General features: G+C 40.8%; 1 protein-coding gene across 9 annotated transcripts in view; it reads right to left on the bottom strand.

The window, feature by feature from the left end:
• Positions 1 to 19,102, bottom strand: part of ATP6V0A1 (ATPase H+ transporting V0 subunit a1) — a 55,751-nt gene that overhangs the window by 20,215 nt on the left and 16,434 nt on the right. For 6 of the 9 annotated variants that reach the window (XR_014257362.1, XM_082440588.1, XM_082440589.1 and 3 more), the window contains 10 exons: positions 13,297 to 13,400; positions 12,855 to 12,981; positions 10,905 to 10,987; positions 10,185 to 10,278; positions 7,750 to 7,962; positions 5,160 to 5,310; positions 4,115 to 4,254; positions 3,133 to 3,290; positions 2,282 to 2,372; positions 76 to 194 (listed from right to left, as the gene is read on the bottom strand). Coding sequence is in view for 8 of the 9 variants with exons in the window: in XM_082440588.1 (XP_082296714.1) it covers positions 76 to 194; positions 2,282 to 2,372; positions 3,133 to 3,290; positions 4,115 to 4,254; positions 5,160 to 5,310; positions 7,750 to 7,962; positions 10,185 to 10,278; positions 10,905 to 10,987; positions 12,855 to 12,981; positions 13,297 to 13,400 (1,280 nt within the window). In the remaining variant the exon portion in view is untranslated. The remainder of the gene's footprint in view (positions 1 to 75; positions 195 to 2,281; positions 2,373 to 3,132; positions 3,291 to 4,114; positions 4,255 to 5,159; positions 5,311 to 7,749; positions 7,963 to 10,184; positions 10,279 to 10,904; positions 10,988 to 12,854; positions 12,982 to 13,296; positions 13,401 to 19,102) is intronic. The other 3 variants (XM_082440595.1, XM_082440590.1, XM_082440591.1) reach the window with 1 other exon arrangement.

The following is a 19,102-nucleotide window of genomic DNA, read 5'->3' as shown; positions in this document are numbered from 1 at the left end:
TAGAGGTGTTATGATTTCTTTAGACAAAACGCTGTCTGAACTAAGTGCATTCTTATGATGAAACAGATGACTCACGTATGGTTGAAAAGGCTCAGGCTGACTCCAAACATCATGTGGATGATACCAAGGATAACAGACATCTTCATCTTAAAGGAGTTGAGGAAGGTCAGTTTATTGGTAGCAATGTTCCAAATCTGTCACAACCCAAGAAAACAAAAAGGCATTACAAAGAGTTCTCAAATGGAAAAATATTCACCTATTCTAAAAAATAGTTGTGTTTTTTTTAATTACGGAAAATTCTAAACATATACGTAAGCAGAGAGAATAACATAACAAACTCCCATGTGCCTATGGCCCAGCTTCAACGATTATTTGTTGACTCCTTGTCAATCGTGTTCATTATATCCCCAACCCACTCCCCACCTCCATATTATTTTGAGGCGAAGTCCAGATACTATGTCATTTTACCTGTAAATATTTCAGTATGGATCTCTAAAAGGTAAGAACTCATTTTTAAAACATGACCACAATACTGTTATCATACCCCAAAGCATTAACAATGTTTCTGTAATACCACGGAATCGTTAGTATTCAAATTTCCCCAATTGTATCCATACTTTTTAAAATAATTCATTTATTCAAAGTGGGGTCCAGACAAGGTCTATACACCATGATTGCTTGATACAGCTTTTAAGTCTCTATAGGTTCTCCCTCCAGCTCTCCTTTTTTATTCATTACAAAAGATTTGTTGAAGAAATTGGGACGTTTATCTTGTAGATGCTCCCACAATCTGTATTTTGCTGACTGAAACCCACTGGTGCTGTCCTTCCATCTATTTTTAAACATTAATTGCCTTATGCTTTGTCACCTAAGGCTTGGATGCCTGTAAAATTTTCCTGACAGTTCTGCCTCCACTTGGCCATCAGATTATGTTTCCTAAATCGTGACTCCGAGGCAGTCATTCCCTGTGCTAAAACCTCCCAGAACCCCTACTGTCATCTCTACGATAAAGTGCAAACTCTGTACCCTGATAAGCCAGATCTTCCACCATCTAGCCCGGCATCTTTTTTTCTGAACTGGCCTCCTCATGAAGAGCTCATCCTCGGTGACCTCTAACCTGACAACTTGTGGCTGGTTCTCTCTGCAGCCCCCAGTCTTGCCTGACATTCTGCAACTCCAACTGCCTGATGGACATTTATACCCGGGTGTCCCACAGGCACTTTAAACTCAGTATCTACCCTGTAAGCACCAAATGAGATGTCTGCAAAAAAAACTCTGTAACTACAGAACACTGCATGTGAGATAATATTATTATTAGATTCCAAGTTACTTGAGGGCAGGGGCTGTGTGTTAGAATTATGTGTTTCCCCCAGAAGGCGCTATGCCTTGCAGACAATAGGGATTCAGTAAACATCTGTTAAATGCACATATGAAATCTTATTAAGTATCTCCAAGCCTTAGTTTCCTTATCTGTATAATACAGATAGCAGTACCTACCTGATAGAATTGTTTAGGTATAAATCAGACATGCTGAGGGCTCAGTACAGTCTCTGAGCCACAGTAAGCATTTCAGTAACATTAATTTCTGTAATAATAAAAATAACTAACTTTGTATCTCCCTATGTCTATGCTTTTGCACACACTTCTCTTCACCTATAACAATCTGAAATATTTTTCAAAGGCCAGATTAATTCCCATTTTTTTACAAGAAACTTTAATCTTTCTGGTCCATAATGATCTGCTTTTCCTCTGGAATTTTGTAATCCTTACAATCTAACGTTTAGGCTTAAATTCCACACACACCCCCGCCCCCTCCTCCCCTGTTTAAGCACATAACACAAAAGACTTGATCACACTTTACTTGCCTAAGTATTTGAAAAACAATAAAATTCTGGGATAAGTTTTTGTCTAAGTATGTAAAGATAAGAATGGAAATCTAAAATCCATAGAAAAGAGCTATTTTTCTGTTAAAACATCTGCTAAAAATAAAAACCAAACTAAGTTAAACAAAAATAAACTGGGAAGGAGTCTTGAAAATCAATCTTCCCAGAGTCAGTATTATTAGCCACCTCTAAAATAAGTAGTGCAGGAAAAATTACTTGGCTCCCCAAGGCATCTGGATCTCTTGCGGCTTGAAAGTGCTCTGGACAGATACACTGAGGCTTTCTAAAAATACGTTAACTAAAACCCAAATAACTATTTATCTTCATTTTCATTCTCTCACTTTTGGGTTTCAGTTAAAACATTTGGTGTCAGACATACAGAAAAGAAGTGCTCTTACTGGATCGATGCCAAAAGGATATGGTCCACCGAAAACTCCACGGACAGCTGGGTTCAGCTGGAGGACAGGGTTCCCCCGAACCGTCTCTTCCCTACCACGTTAGGAGAAAAGCTGCATTTAGTTTTTATTCAAGAGAGGGAAATTACTGGGGTCCAGAAACTGATCCCCAAAGAAACCACTGATACTATAGCTATTTTGTCTCTTCAATAAAAGAGGAGGGATTAGCATCAGAGAGTGAGAAGGGATCAGAGATAACAAAAAGAAAAATTAAACACACGTACAGGGCTTCCCTGGTGGTGCAGTGGTTGAGAATCTGCCTGCCAATGCAGGGGACACGGGTTCGAGCCCTGGTCTGGGAAGATCCCACATGCCGCGGAGCAACTAGGCCCGTGAGCCACAATTACTGAGCGCGTCTGGAGCCTGTGCTCCGCAACAAGAGAGGCCGCGATAGTGAGAGGCCCGTGCACGGCGATGAAGAGTGGCCCCCACTTGCCGCAACTAGAGAAAGCCCTCTCACAGAAACGAAGACCCAACCTGGCCATAAATAAATAAATAAAATTAAAAAAAAAAAAAACGCACATACAAGACCAGATAGGGAAATCGGGGAACCCGCTTTTAACTTACAAAAAGAATCAATGTGCCTAATTTACAGTTTCAGTTCCTTAACATTGCTGAACAAATCACAAAGCACTTCCCAGGCTGCAGCATAAATAAGAGGAGACACTACATTCTTTTGGAATAGAGACAGTGTCAACAGCTTCCTAAAGAAGTGTTAGTCTACCACTTGTCTGGAAAACCAGAGCTGAACACAAAAGGAATAAGCTTAGACTTTCAGCTTCTTTGCAACTTACGTCCAATTGTATAAAGTAAACATTGGCCGCACACTCCAGGATGACCCGAAGATATTAAGAGACTTGGAAAAGCAATCATTGTAGATGAGGCCAGTGTAGATGGAGAACACTCCCATCAGCAGAATAATGTACCGTCCGCTGAACACAGTGCTAAACATCTGGGAGCCAGGAGAAAGAGGTCAATGAAATGTACTCATTAGCTGCAGCTAATGTCATGACAGTGTTATTTAGAACATACTAGACCCTTCCTCTCACACCGCTCTTACCCCATTCTGGGTCAGAGAGCTTGAAGTAAAGACCAAAATACAACGCTAACGAGAAATTTACTTTCGCAGCACGTGACCTCTTTAGTGTTAAAATGAAAATAACTTCTCTTTTCTCTAAATAGTCTCTATAACTTCTCTATAAATTCATGGATCAAAGATTTCCAGATCATAATTTTCATAATGAATGCTTGAGAAATTATAAAGTTTCAGACCAACACAGATGTAACTTAAACATTACCTTGTTCTTGAATTAAACTAGTGGTCACCAGTGGGGAGAGGCAAGGGGGGAGGGACAGGATAGGGGTAAGGGATTAAGAGGTACAAACTATTATGTATAAAATAAATAAGCTACAAGGATATATTGTACAGCACAGGGAACAGAGCCAATATTTTATAATAATTATAAGTGGAGTATAATCTATAAAATTTTTGAATCACTATGTTGTACACCTGAAACTAATATAATATTGCAAATCAACTATCTCTCAATAAATAAAAAATAAAAATATAATAAATACACTTCCATCAGTCATGCTAGAGGAAAGACTGAATTATCCTTCTGTCTGTACAAAATTATTATAAACGTGTTGCCCTAGGAAGAGATGATGATAGTAAGCAGCCAAAGATTATAGGAGAAAAATATTAGAAATATGTCAAGGAAATAATAAAATTATCTTATGTTTCTGAGTTTCTATCAAAAATGAACAAAACATTACCTCATTCTCATTCTTCTGGGAGAGGATCCGGCTCTCCCTTAACACCATCCATACAGCAAAAAGTGTCATCAAAATGCCGTGGCCAAAGTCCCCAAACATCACAGCAAATAGGAAAGGGAAAGTGATGATGGTATATGGAGCTATAAAGAAACCAAAGAAGGCAAAAGACCAAGTACAGAAAACCGCAGCAATTCCGAACATATCACATCCCTCTCCATCATCTAAGATCAGTATAAGGTGACTTATTCCCAAGCTGCTGGTCAGAGGGACTCGCAGGGGATAACTTTCACGGCAGGGTCTGCACAGCCTCACAAAGCAGCTCTGGTGGCATCCCAGCTACTGCCAGCCATTTTCAACAAAGAACCACACAGGAAATGAAAGTTCTGTCTCGAGCCTTGGCACCAGCGTGGTTTGTTCTTTGATTCCTTTCTCTCACCCCTGGGACACTGCTCCTGGGGCAGGCCAGCTTTCCTCCCTTGTATAGTAACCAGCTGAAAAAAGCCACTGGGTGAGTGGGAGAAAGCCCAGAACCTGGAGCAAAGCAGGTCCTGCAGAAGGCTCCCACTGAAAATGAATTCTCAGACTCTGGATTTAATCATTAGCTCTCTGAACGGAGGAGAAATCTGCCTTGTGCCTAAAATGGTCAACAACTGCTATATTTTCTCTGTCTAACCCGGAACAGGGAAGCTATTTTAAAATATCAATTACCCTGGGAAAAACTTTTTGCTTAAAGCAGTTCCAGCAAATGGTGTGCAAGAGAAAGCCAGGTGCTGTACAGCCGCGAGGGCAAAGAGAGGAACCCAATCCATGGAGCTCATTCCTATAAAACTCCTATAAAACCACCTCCTAAAGGGGTGCCGCCCAGCGATAAACCTCACTCCCTGCGTCCAAACAGGCACCTCCTCACAGGAAATACACAACAGCTGAGGCCTTGACGACATCTTTAGTTTTAAGCCAATTGTGTTCAATTGCATTCAGAGTGAGGCACTGAAAGAAATAACAAAGGATAAAACCTCTAAGAGGGAAAAGATTCAAGCTTTCTTACCTGGATTTATCTCTCGGTAAGTTCCAATTCCATAAGCATCCACTATGTTCTGAAAGCCACACGTGAACTTGTTGGTTTTGTTGTAGGTTGGGGGAGTCTGGTTTGTCTGCATCCTGTTCAGGATGGAGGGCACGGTGGAGCCACTGTGTTCCTGGGAAACATAAAGCACATATTTCAGAATCAGGTCACCCTCCTAATTGTGATGGTGGTTACACAGGCATATGTATTTACCAAAACTCATCGAACAGTACACATAAAATATGTGTATTTTCTTTTATGTTAATTACATCTCAAGCTTTCCGGTCTTTGGGGAAACTGGAACTAGCTATAAAATTTACAATGAAGGATTTAAATGAAGTCTCGGGAAAACTATCCTCACCATGAAAAAAAAATTAATTCTAAAATATGTAACCAAAGAAAATGTGGTACCTCCTCTGGAGACATCCTTATCTGCCTGTCTACAAGTGTCATTGTTCTCTTCTCCTTTTATGGAGGAAGCAAAGTTATTCTCTGACTTTCTTCCTTCGCCACCTACTCTTAACTCCCTAATCCTTGTAGTCTAGCAGAGCATGCTTAGCCAAAGTGGCTGGCTCATCACCGGATCCAAAGGTCTTTTCTCTTATATGCCAGCCCTTGACACCAGAGAGCTACCTCTTCTGCTTACCAACCGTGCCTTTCCTGTCTCTTTGCTGGCTCTTCCTCCCCTGCCTGTAACACTGCAGGGCCCCCAACCTTCTATTATTAGCTCCTTATTTTCTCTCTTGGAGGTCTCATGCCCTTCCAACCTCATGCATCCCATTTCTTTCATGTTGCCCTTTCTTTTGAGAACCTATCCCATTTTCTGCCTGAGATTTCCATGTGGATTTCTGTCCAACCCCTCAATGTGACTGAAACTGAACTTATCATCTCTCTCCTATCAATAAGTTTCTCTTGCTGAACTTTTATTTCCATCAATGAAACTATTATTCTACCAGCCACCCAGCTTTGATGTCTCAGAAACATTTTTAATTTTTTCTCCTTGTATTTCTCCTGCATATTGCTAAATACCAAATATACCAATTGATACCTCCTTTAGAGTATCTCGCAAATTCATCATTATTTGCTTTGCCCATTGCCAAGTCTTACTGCAGGGGTCATTATCACTTACTGCTCTGTGTTTACAATAACCTCCTAACTGAACCCCCACTTGTAGACTCCCTCTACTCCCCAATCCAACCCAGATGCTATCAATGGATTACTCATTTTATTTTATTTATTTATTTATTTGGCCATGCCTCGAGGCATGTGGGATATGGGATCTTAGTTCCCTGACCAGGAATCAAACCTGGGCCCCCTGCAGTGGAAGCATAGAGTCCTAACCACTGGACCGCCAGGGAAGTCCCTGGATTACTCTTTTAAAACCGTTTTGATCATGTCCCTTCACTGCTAAATAACTTCCAATGTCTCTCCACTCCCTCTGGGATAAAATTTAAACCCACTAACCTGGTATTAAAAACTCTTCATGGGACTTCCCTGGTGGCGCAGTGGTTAAGAATCTGCCTGCCAATGCAGGGGACACGGATTCGAGCCCTGGTCCGGGAAGATCCCACATGCCGCGGAGCAACTAAGCCCGTGCGCCACAACTACTGAGCCTGCGCTCTAGAGCCCGCGAGCCACAACTACTGAGCCCGTGTGCCACAAGTACTGAAGCCCACGCGCCTAGAGCCCATGCTCCGCAACAAGAGAAGCCACCGCAGTGAGAAGCCCGCGCACCACACGAAGAGTAGACCCTGCTCGCCGCAACTAGAGAAAAGCCCGCATGCAGCAACGAAGACTCAACAGAGCCAAAAAATAAATGAATAAATAAATAAATTTATTAAAAAAAAAAAAACAGAGAAAAATAACCCTTGACAATTAGGTTCCAGTCTCCCTGACCTAGGTTTGCCTCCTGCTCTTTCGGCTCACCCATTACGATCCCTGCTCTGGCCCAACCACACATGGTCACACTGTATTTCCTGCCTTTCTCCATACTGTTTTCTTCTCATTGTTGCCAGTCGACATCTTACCCATTCTTCAAAGCCCTGAGTAAATGCCACCTTCTTGAAGCTTTTTCTGATCATCCTAGTTGGAAAAGCTAGCGCCTTCCTTCCCTCCACACACATAAACTACTCTTAGCACAGACTGTGTTGTATGCACATCAGCCTCTTAGAGTAAGTCGTAAGATACTTGAAGGCCTATTTTTTACATCTCTGTACCTCCTGGACCCTAGATCAGTGCTTTGGATAGGGCAGTAGCTCTAATTAACTACTAAATGGAACTGCGAGGGATATATTACGGAACTAGCCTAATGGACAGAGAGAGTGGATCAGGAAATTGATGTTCTGATGTTGAGCCACCCTGAAGGATCATGGGTATGTGACCAAATCATTTAATCTCTTTTTCAACTGCAATTTCTACATTTGGAAAATAAGCATATACGAAATGTATTGTCAGGATACAAGATGAGTATATTAAAGAACTCTGAGACTAAAAATGTAATTGGTTCATGTTACTATGGACGGGAACCACTCTTCCTGGCCGTAGGTTGCACTGCTAGCTGTGGGGGACTCACCGTGCCCCTTCTGAGCGCAAACTGGATGGAGTCAAGGTCAGTGACGGGGCACCAGACCTCCGCAATCAGGCACTTCTGGGTCACATCTATGTTGCACAGGTTCAAAGTGTGGTAGATGGCCTTCATCTTCCGCACTTTGATGAACCAGACGCGGATGTTCTTAGCAGCTGCCTGCAGAACCCTCTGGCGGTGATCCTCCGTCTGATTCAGAACCTTTCGGGAGAGAAAGGAGCAGACAGGGACCCTTCTAACACCAGTCTTAGATTTCAGGATATGAAGGCAAAGAGGCACAGCTTTCTGAGAAGGGCAGGTGGGGATCTGGGTTTTTTCTTCCTCTGGCTAGAATTTTCTCTCTTTTTTTTTTTTTTTTGGCCAAATTATAAGAAATTAGAGTTCCAATGACTAACATTCATATTCATTTAGCTTCAAGCTGAAGCGAAACCTGAGAAAATGGTTTTTAGCTTTTCTCTCTAAATTTAATCTTACCACGAAATCCACAGCAGAACAATGTAGGTCACCGGCTTTTATCTGGCTCACGAAAGAGCAATGACCTTCCATGTGGAGCCTGTCAAAGAAGTCAGCATCACAGGCCCAGGAGCTGACCAAGCTGTCAAATCCCTACTTAAGAACAGCAAGCTGCAGAACGCCCTGAACATGAGCCAGCCTCAGGGACTGGGGGGACAGAGGCACTGCTGAACACCAGCGTTTGCCTCTGCCGAGAGAGGCTGCCTGCCGGGGGGAGGAGACACCACGGCCTTTAGAGGGGATTTACACCGCCACGTACCATGGTCGGCACGGAGCAGATAAGGCTTGATTCTTCTGTCAGGCTTCTTTTCCCCCCAAGAAGTCTGATCCTTTGGAAACCAGTACAGAGTTCCCTCGGAGGAATCACATTGCCAAGAATAGAGTGGGAGGAAGGGCCAGGAACAAACACTTTACATTCCACTGCCTTGTTTATCACCAAATATTTAAGATTTCTATAGCAGAAGAGGGGCTAAGCCAAAATTGGGCAAGCACCCCACCATTCACACTTGCGCATGAGAATCTACCTTAAATCTCCACGTTTGTTTGAAGAGGAAAAAACTATACGTTAATCATTTTAGCTCAAGTCTCCATCATAGCTGGCTTTTCAAGTCAGTATGGGAAAGAAGTCGCCACTGCTCCCTGAGAAACTGTCTTGGGCCGTAGAAAGTAACTTCCAGGAGAGGTTTTTTTTTAAAAAAAAAAAAAGCCATGGCATGCTAGGGAAACTCTTGTATCACTTGAGAATAAAGGAACAAAGCTACTTTCTTTCCTGGTTGTTGACAATTTCACAATTACTATTTAAACTTCTGGAAGGATGCTAAATAGACTTGCAAGAAATGTTCTATTTGCTTTTCTCTTTCCCCACCAGCCCACGCCCACACATCTCATTCCTTGGTATTCAATCCCTTTTAAAATTTTACTTCACACAGTCTGGTGTTTTAAAAATCAGATTCTAGTCATTTATAACGACCATTGCACATGCTCTTCAAAATCTACCACAAGCCTACCTCATAAGGCGGGGGTAGAACAGTCCTAGAACCCAGAATGTACTAGTATGGCTTATCACCCAGCAGCAGTTCTAAAAAATCTCTTCCCTTGGTTAAACAGGTAAGTGTATCTGAAAGGAGCTGGCAACAGGTCAAGTCGGTGGGTCATGTACAAAGGGGGTCGGAGGAAAAGATGAGAAAGGATGCTGAAATGGAAGTTACAACGTATCTCTTGACAATTTGCCACTGCTGGAAAGAACTGCCTTTGGGATTAAGTATGTTTACTAATGTTTCAAGGGGGCAATCATCACATCCTTTCAATAGGGAACAAAGCTCCAACTGGGCACCCTTTTCCTTCCATGTGTGCATAAATCACGACTCCCTACTTAGAACCCCGTGACAACCATGGTGTGTGCAAACCACACACACTGCAATTTGGTAAACGTTTCTTCTTGGGTACAAGACTTATACCAGGACTCACTGGCTAGACTCTGTGGTTCAGATTCAAGGTGACCAGAAGGATACACACCAAGCTGTTAAGAGTGGCTGCTCTGGAGACAGTGTGTGTGAGGCAGAATTGACTTGATATGTACTCCTATGTTATTTGATTTTTTTCTTAACTAAGCATACTTTACTATAGAAATATCTCAGACTCATGAGGAGGGGGACTGAATACTCTAGGCAACAACGATTTCAGATGCATAGCACCCTGTCTTATTTGAAGATGATTCATGCCATTTTTAAGTCATTCCCCATGAGAGCTGGGGAAAAGTTTCAGGGAATGAATTAAAAATAGCAAAAAAAGAAATGTATCCTGGGCTGCTGCAGGTGCCTAAAAAACTAACTGTTCGTGTTTCAAGGAAGAAGAATGGTCTCCTACTGTAGTATTTCACAAAAACAAATTCCCTCCAGGCCTCTGTGTACCATTTGGAGATCGTCAATCCTGGTATTAACTCCAGAAGCCATCTCCTTCCTCTCCTGTGGCGTCTCAGGACAGGGATAGAGTGAGGCCCGGAACCTGGAATGTGCAGACACAGCCTGAGAAACACTGAAATTCCTTAACGTAGCCAATTTAAGTAATCTCAGAAAGTAAGGTTAACTTACTAGAAGGACCCAAACCGGATTAGTTCCGACTGATGCACTAATCAATAATAATTATTTATGGGAAGGAGCCTACAGATAGAGCAGCAACATTTGAACTGTTTTGACATTCTGTGTAGCTATTAAATTCCTTTAGATTAAAAAAAAAAAAAAAAGAAAAAGAAACGGTGATACAAATTACATTATAAATTGCTGGAGAAAAATGGCATGGAAAAAAGATCTCATGGGCAGAATTTCAGAAGAGTTTAAGGGCACAGTGCCTATGGTACACTGCTAGGTATGAAGACCCATTGTCCCAGAACAATGTAGAATTTATAAATCATGAGTCCTAATTACTTTTTCTAAGAAAAGGAAATTGTGATTTTGACAGCCTAAAAAAATAAACTCAGGCCATTTCTCATTGTTTAAAATAACCTTAACATTATTAAAAGATATATTCACCGTGTCAAAGTGGACTAACAGGGTTTGTGTTTCTCTATTCTCTAGGCTTAACAATAGTTAGGTGGCTTGGATGCACCCTCGGGGGAGGCGCCTTCCTCTTACCCTTCACAGATCTTCTTGACTCTGTTTTTCAGCTGATCGCCTTGGAAGAAAATGATGAACACAGACTTGTGCACGTAGTCTCCCTAGGCCCCAAACCAAAAACCAAGAATTCAGACTTATAATCCAGAAGAAAACTTCTTAAGTAACTTACTTTCTTGGTGATATAGAAACAACTGGAATCTTTTAAGGGTATGGCAACTGTGTATTTTAACCATTATCCTCAAACCATTTCTTAAGCTCCACTACGAGGACATTTGCCCTGTAATCGCTGACTCGCAAAAATCTTTCTCTACTTGTTTTTCAACTCAACCAGGAGACTGACACGGATGCAAAGATGATTCTCTTCTTAGCAGAATTTAGCCCTACTTACCAATTCAACTTTAAACTGAATAAATCTTATATTGCCTAAATGACATAAGTACAGAGAAGAGGAAAGAGAAGGAAGCCATTCCTGCCTATTCCCATGCTTAGAAACTCCAGATAAAGGGGACTGAATAACTACAAGGCACTGAGTAGCTGGGAAGAATGTTGATGTAGAATCTCATGGTTCATGCCAATTTACACCTTAGGGGGCAGGGAGGAAGGCAATCCGTTCCAATACCAAGTTGATACGTGAAGTATGAGGCAAAGGCTAGACGGGAAGATCAGGGAAATAAGCTACAGTGGGTGTCAGCCAGGATTGTCTCTGGTTGCCTGTATTTTCTCCCATTCCTGTAGAGCTTTTATTACAGGAAAACAAACAAAATTATAGAAGGATACAGAGGGGAGAAGAGTGAAGGAGTGAAGAAAGTAAGGCTCAAGAGTCTGAAATTCCTAAGTTCTCTAGGAATAAACTGGAGCACATTCTTCGTGCAGCTGCTCTGCTGTAGATATCCAGACCCTCCCTTACTCGATTTGTTGATAAAATAATGTTTCTGTTGCCCAGGAACTTGGCTGAATATTCCTGAGAACAGCTCCACACTAGGTGTGATTGCTGACTACAGTGTCTCTACAACCCAAGGACAGCCTTCAGTAAGACGATAACACTGCTCCTCAGTGTAAGGAGACACTCACCGTAACCTAAGTGTCACCACACTCCTACTCGGTACCGAGGAGAAGATCCATTTACCAGGATCATTTCTAGTTGTATGACCCACCGACTCTGAGAAGCCTCATAATTCAACCTCTCTTCTTAGGTAGAAAAAAGAATACTAATTTAAGAAACCCAAAAGACACTTGAGAACATAAAAACCAACTCCAGGTTTCTAAATAATACTAATACCAAAGTGAAATAAATTTTTTGCAGAACATTTAATCTTCTTTGCTTGTCACCCCTGAAATTAGGACTCACCATTCTAAATGTAGCTTTATGCTAAGAACTCTGTCCCATTATGTCACATGCCAAGATGCTAAGCTATTCCTACTTTCCAAAGCACTGGGTGGGGAAGATCATCCCATCTTGTACAATATAAATCTTTAAACTAAGTTCCTAAAACTCCCAACAAACAAGTAGACAAAAAACTTTACCAATTTAAAGTTTCATCAACTTATAAAGATCACAGTTTAGGAAATCCCTCCTCTTTTTACATATAGATGTTACCAGACTTGGAACTAGATGTCTTGCTTTAAGTTAATTTTCATAGAAAGTTAAATTTCTTTTGGTCCCAGATAAGTAACAGAAAACATATAAAGCTAAAGTTTAAAATAACTGGAAAAAACATACTTCTAATCAAAATAATACCTACACAGGTAGAGCTTGAAAATATATATGTATACATCACATATACATTGTATGGACACATATGATGGAGGTAAAGAGGAAAAGAGCAGTCCTTCAAATTCATAGATCAAAGCAGAGTAAACCTAAGGGCTCCTCCATGGGAGGGTCAGATTCAGGTGGCACCTGCTGCGTTACTACTCTGAGCTCCCTTTACAAGACCTACTCCATGAGATGCAATTTCCTTGTCTTACAGTCACAGGATCCTCCAGGGGGGTCTCGATTTCAGCCTGCCGCAGGAACACATTCCCCCGGCACACCCGCCAAAGCATGCGCTCAAAAGTAGGGATGCGCTCCCGGTTAATCACACCAGCCACGAAGCTGTGGGGAGAAGAGCCAGATTGGGAACTATTCCACGCCACGGTATGGGGGGAAAGTGAGAGCAGGGGGGCAAAGACGCCAAACAGGAGGATATGCATTGTTATGTCAAAAGGGCTGCCAAAGTCTGATTCCTGGACTCAGCAGAGGTTTGACAGAACAACTCAGGGACCGAATCCAAAGCGACTCGGCAACTTTTCGCAGTGGGCTCAGAAGAGAGGGCATCCTGGAAGCAGTGAATGCCCAGCCTCACCGCTCTTTTGAAAAGCAAAAATGAACATGACCCCACTGAGTACAGCGGGTTGCAGTGGTACATACCCAAGTCTTAAAGGCGTGCCTCTTCCCATCTCACTTGGCTCCAAGAGGGAGGAGGATTCTTCCAACAGGTCTGGATCCGCCATCTGCTGATGATGCAATTCAGCCTGAATTCACAAATCAATTAATATCTAATGAAAATAGTTAGTGGCATGCAGGGAACGAGGAACCAGGAGATAAGTTCAGAAAATAAAGATGGAAAAAAAAAAAAAAAAAACCACCAAAAGAGAAGACATACCTACAAAAAGAAGACAAAAAGAACAGGGGAAGAAAACAAAGGAAAGAAACAAGAGGTAAAGGAAGCAGAATTGCCCCAGTAAAGCATCTGGGGAAATGGTTTTAGAAATAAGGAATAAAGGAAAAAAACATTAAATGATGGTAACAACTGTATAAATCTGTTACTTGGTGGAAACCATTTTTTCTCTTATGTTTCCCTGAATGAGCCATGAAAGTACCAAGAAATACCTTTGCATATGGATAGGAGCTTAAGTGTTTCTTCCTTTTGAGCAAAAACAAGGCAGCTCTGCAGATATATTCAACACCAACTTTCCAGGCAGCTACAAGCTAGAATTTTCTCTGGGTAAGAATGCAAAAGATGGAGACTCTCTTTCTAAGGAAGAAAGCAAGGCGTTGTCACCGTCTTGAACAGGAGAAAGATAGAAGGGCCATCTCCAGATTTCTAAGTTTTCCATGCTCTTAAAAATTCAGAACATGAGAACTTTCAGCATGACCACTGTAAAAAATGCTCCAAACCATGGGATTTAAAGAGTATTTCTTTGTCCAAAACGATAAGAAGCACAACAGCTGGGCAGGCATGAGCCTCCATTGCATCAGTAAAGGGAAGGAAAAGTGAAAACATATCTGAATGCCTAGTTTCTGACCAGGAATCTAGGAATATTAAAAAGTTCACATAGGCTTTACAGTTTAAGGATTCTTGAGAACATAGCTTAAGCCAACAATCTAAATCAAGTGAAGTGAAGAAAAAGTGACAGATAATAAGCCAATATAGAGCATGTGGACTAGTTTGATTGTTTAGATTTAAAATGATTTCCACCATGACAGTTTATACAATAAAATGAAGGAGGAGCAGGACCTTCTCAGATGTAGGTCTACATTTCCTAGCCTGTCTCTTCATAATACATCTTACCACCTTTCCTCTCATCAGGAAGGAGAAGCTACCCTAAAAAATGAAGGCCAACTGACTTCACTGACTGACCTCCCCAACTTCAATATCCATGCACTACGTGTTTGACCAAAGACTAGAAGTAAGCCAGAATAATCTTCCTTTTCAAAAGCAAAACTAAACAAAAAATCAGGAGAATTTTTCTCTATCATTTTCACTCTAAATTTCAATTTGATTCTATTTCTGTCAACCCCACTATCAAAAAAAATGCCACGTGGGAACCCCTCTTGATGAAGTCATAGGACCATAAATGTAAAGTCAAAGGGTGGGGGGTGGGGAACTGAGTATAAACCAGATGATAAGTCTGAAAGTCTAAACAAGTGAAAGCAATTGTCTGGGAAGTAAATTCTAGAAGCAGGATCTACTCTCAACAACCAAAAGGAAAAAAAAAAAAAAAAAAAAAGGAAGGATAGGCACTGGGTACACCAGAAGTGCAGAGAAATACTGTCATGAGATTTGGAAAACTTTAAGATGAGATAATGGGGGCACAGGTTACCACCTGCTCTCAAATGGAAGCTTAGGGGGCTCTTTTTGTTTCTACTTAAAATCAGATCAGCTGACTGCAAGCCACAGGCAACTTGTTTTGAGGAACCAGGTGACAACTGCATTTCAACTTGCTCTTAGGATGTCCCTTGCCAAAAACCAGTGAAACTGACTACTACCCACAAGCCTCCTGTCTACTTCCCTATATGGTTCACAAGACCTGGTTTACGTAAACCATAAAGATCAGACTCGGTGCAAACATATGTGCTCTAAAGGGGAAAACTGATGGAACAGCAAGTAGTGTTTAGCAACTAGACTACTCCAAAGAGTATATCCAGAATTCTCTGGGAATTAAAAAAACAAAAAAACAAAAAAAACCCAGCAGAATTATAATTAAATAGAAATTTGCAATAATATTCTAATTAATAATTTCACTATTTCATACTTAAGAATCCTAAGTCTTAGAGAGGGAAGTTAAAATTTTTCAAATGAAATAATTGTGCCTGATGAGAAACTAGATGTCCACAACCACTAACTGAGGGCCTTTAAAGCAATATTGAAAACCATGTCATCAAGTATCTAAATACTAATCTGGGTTCTCTAATAAAAGTACTGCCAAGGTTCTTCTAAATTACTTGCTATGCCCTCTGATTTACTCCTTCCCCCAATCAGAATACTAAAACCATGCCTTGAAAAAGGAAGTAGCAGAACTTCAGTAGTTCTATTTCTACACTTCAGTATAAGCAGCACATCCAGTTCAAGCTACATTACCAAGAGCAAACACTTCCGTTTCCATCTACATTGAGAAAGAAATTACATTTCTTCACCTAAGGTATTCACTCAAGCCCCAAAGGGGATGGCAGATGGGAAAGAAAAGTAAAAAAAGCAGATGGATGGAAAACTCAGAAGGAAAGGAAGGCAGGGATCTGCATGCCATTAACCATTACTTTTCCAGTCTTCTTTACGCTCTCATATGTTATGGTGCTTATGGTAAAAGATGCAGAGAAATCTCTCCAGCTCTTACAGTTCTTCATAAGCAAGAAGACTGAGAAAAGGATAATCATTAACAAGTCATTTTAAATGCTCTGGATAAGAAATGGCTAAATCAAATTTGTAATCATTGTAAATCATAAGAATATTCAATATATGTTTACTTCTCCCTTTCTACACACTTGGCCAATCATAACCCCTATGACTGGAGATGCAAAGAATCATCTTCTGATTTAGCCATTTTCTGCTAACTCATTATTGTAAATTACTGATCATATTCACCAAATTACATTAAAAAGAAGGGTTTAAAATTGGTAGTGTTTCAGGCCATTTGCAAACATTATAATCTCAGGCATGGAAGAAAGTCTCATGAAATTCTACATCTCTGAGATTTGAGGGTCCCAAGTTTCCTTATCTCTTGCATTAAGTAAAGCGTGCACTCGCATGTGCAGACGTGCTTAACTCTGTGAGGCCTTGTCTTCTATCATGGCAGTGACAGCTGAGACTGCTGTATGGCCACAGCAGGGCAGGGGCTAGTGAGAGGGACCTGGCTGAGACTAAGAGCTAATGGTAAGAGCGGACAAGACACTGACTGGGCACTAGTAGAGAAGAGGAGGAGTGGTGCTTGCCAGAAGACTCCACACAGGGGAGTGGCAGGGACTGATGACAAAAGCAACAGAAGAACCGCTCACAGCCAAGGCCTCGTGCTCAAAAGTACTTCCAGAGATTAAAAACAAATGTTCTGCATGAGTAGGAGGGGGAAAACAATGCAAAATGGATAGAGCGTGAAGGTCATGTCTGCCTTCTCAGGATGGGTATTTCATGTTTAGACCTACTAATCACAAAGAAAATTCCTAAACCCATAGCTACAATTTAAAAATCTTATATCATCTTTCCAAGTGGTTCCTCTTATTTTTTAAAAAAATTTTTATTGGAGTATAGTTGATTTACAATGTTGTGTTAGTTTCTGCTGTACAGCAAAGTGTATCAGTTATACACATACATGTATCCACTCTTTTTAAGATTCTTTTCCCATACAGGTCATTACAGAGTACTGAGAAGAGTTCCCTGTGCAATACAGTAGTTCCTTATTAGTTATCTATTTTATATATCCTCTTATTTTGTCTTTATTATTTTTTTAATTATAAAATTAACAGTTTAAAAAACTATTTCCATTAAGGGAGTCCATTTGTCAGTCTTTATTCAGAATTTCTACCAGAATGAACTAGACTAGGAAGCCTATCCCAATCCTTAAACTCAGGAGGTTATGAAAAACATTTTCATACATCTCAGCAAAAACCCGGCGGTAAACTAAAGGCTATATCAAAAGGGAAAGAAAGAGGGGAGAGGGTAAAAGAATTAAGTCCCAAATAATGATAAAAGTAACTGAGCTTTGACCTGGAGACCAGATTTACTTTGGATCTGTGGGCAGCAGCTCGGACATGTATAGAAAAGCACACATCTGTGAGCATAGGGAGGCACTGTGTTCAGGGATGTTTCCTGATACGAGTAAGTGACATATTCCTTGAACACAGGGACCATGTCTTACCCATCTTATGCTTTACAAACAGTAGGTGCTCCTCAAATGCTCTGTGAATTAATGAGTATAAACACAATAATGTTTTCACAGTGAGTACACTGGAATTCCAGATTATTTGTCCATCAAAACCATTGCGCATAAGTGGCCATGCCTGTTGCAAAAGACCTGAAACACCTGGAAAGAGTTAATCACACTGTCCCACACCCTTTAATGTGATATCGGGGACTGGTGAAAGAAGTTACCATCAGTCTCAAAATTCTCAACTCAGTGAGCAAACTGAATATTCACACCAACCCTCTCCTGGTATGTAGCCAGATCCTGATTCTCAGGAAGACTGGGCAATTAAATTCCTATGAGCTTTTCTCCTTCCCCTGGCTCCAACAGAGCCTTTTAATTAGCATGGCTTCTCTGAGTCAAATCCTTAGTTACTAAGGAATGTATCACATTTCAGCTGACTTTCTCTAGCCCCGTGGTTCTCACACTAGCATGCTTCAGAATCACCTTGTGAAAACAGATTGCTGGGCTGGGCACCACCCTCAGAGTTTCTGATTGAAAAAGTCTCGCGTGAGGACTGAAAATTTGCATTCTGACAAGTTCCCAGGTGAGGCTGACGTTGCTCATTGGCAATCCCCTGCTCCAAGCTAGAGAACTAGTGGGAGTTATTCTTTCCTCAAAAGACAGAAATTAAAAGTAAAACTGAGGACATATAAGATGCTAACTAAAATGGGTCTTCTATTTTTCAAAAGCTTTGCTAATTTTTGTTGTTGTTGAGCAAAGGAAATAAAGAACTTAGGGGAAGGTACACTGAGGAGTGACTGGGACAATCTCTGAAATGTCTGATGTTGTTAATCTGGTGGCAAAGACGCCTATTGAAAAGAGAGTTACCCATATTTTAGGCCATCAGAAAAAGCACGTCCAGGCTGAAACCTAAGACTCCTCCCCAGGTTTAATTAGGAGAAGGAAGCCTTCTGAAAGCCTTATTCCAATCCTTTCCATGGGATCACCTCAGCAAGCTGTCACCTGGCAACTTAGTCACCTACATTTTTAATCCAGGAACTTATTAACATTTTTTCCCTACAAGGTAATAAAGTTGAGTTTATATGAAAATCCAGGAATTTCAAACAGGCATCCTACCAATTTTCCAAACAACATAAAGAAAAGCTCTTGAAAAATTAAGTGTGATGTGCAATCTGGAGTACTTAAAAATGTGCTCAAAGGTTGACAAGCAAACATAGAGGATAAAAATTAAAATTTAACGACAAAAGGTCTGGAGATTAAACCTTTGTTATAATTTCATGTCTGTTTCCTGTTGCTTCAACTTTAAGCATATACTTACCTTAAAATGTAAAAATTTCATCTAACTATGTTTATACAAGTACTTTAGGGTTCCTTTCCCCATCTTGAGATGAAAAATTGCTGAAAATGCGAAAATATACAAAACCATGGCTGGCTGTGTACTGCATGAAAAATGGAACATAATCTGACATTTCTTCAACTAAAACAGGGTGCAGAAATGGTATTGCTTTCAAACTAGCAAATTAAAATAATTATTGGAATAAAAATATGGCCCACTTGTGCTGGTGTAATATCAGCTGCTCAAATATTAAAAGAAA

Source organism: Balaenoptera physalus (assembly GCF_965194825.1).
Source record: "Balaenoptera physalus genome assembly, chromosome: 20".
NCBI classification, from domain to species: Eukaryota; Metazoa; Chordata; class Mammalia; order Artiodactyla; family Balaenopteridae; genus Balaenoptera; species Balaenoptera physalus.
Note: the sequence above shows the minus strand (reverse complement) of the source record. Positions and strands in the feature narration are given on the sequence as shown.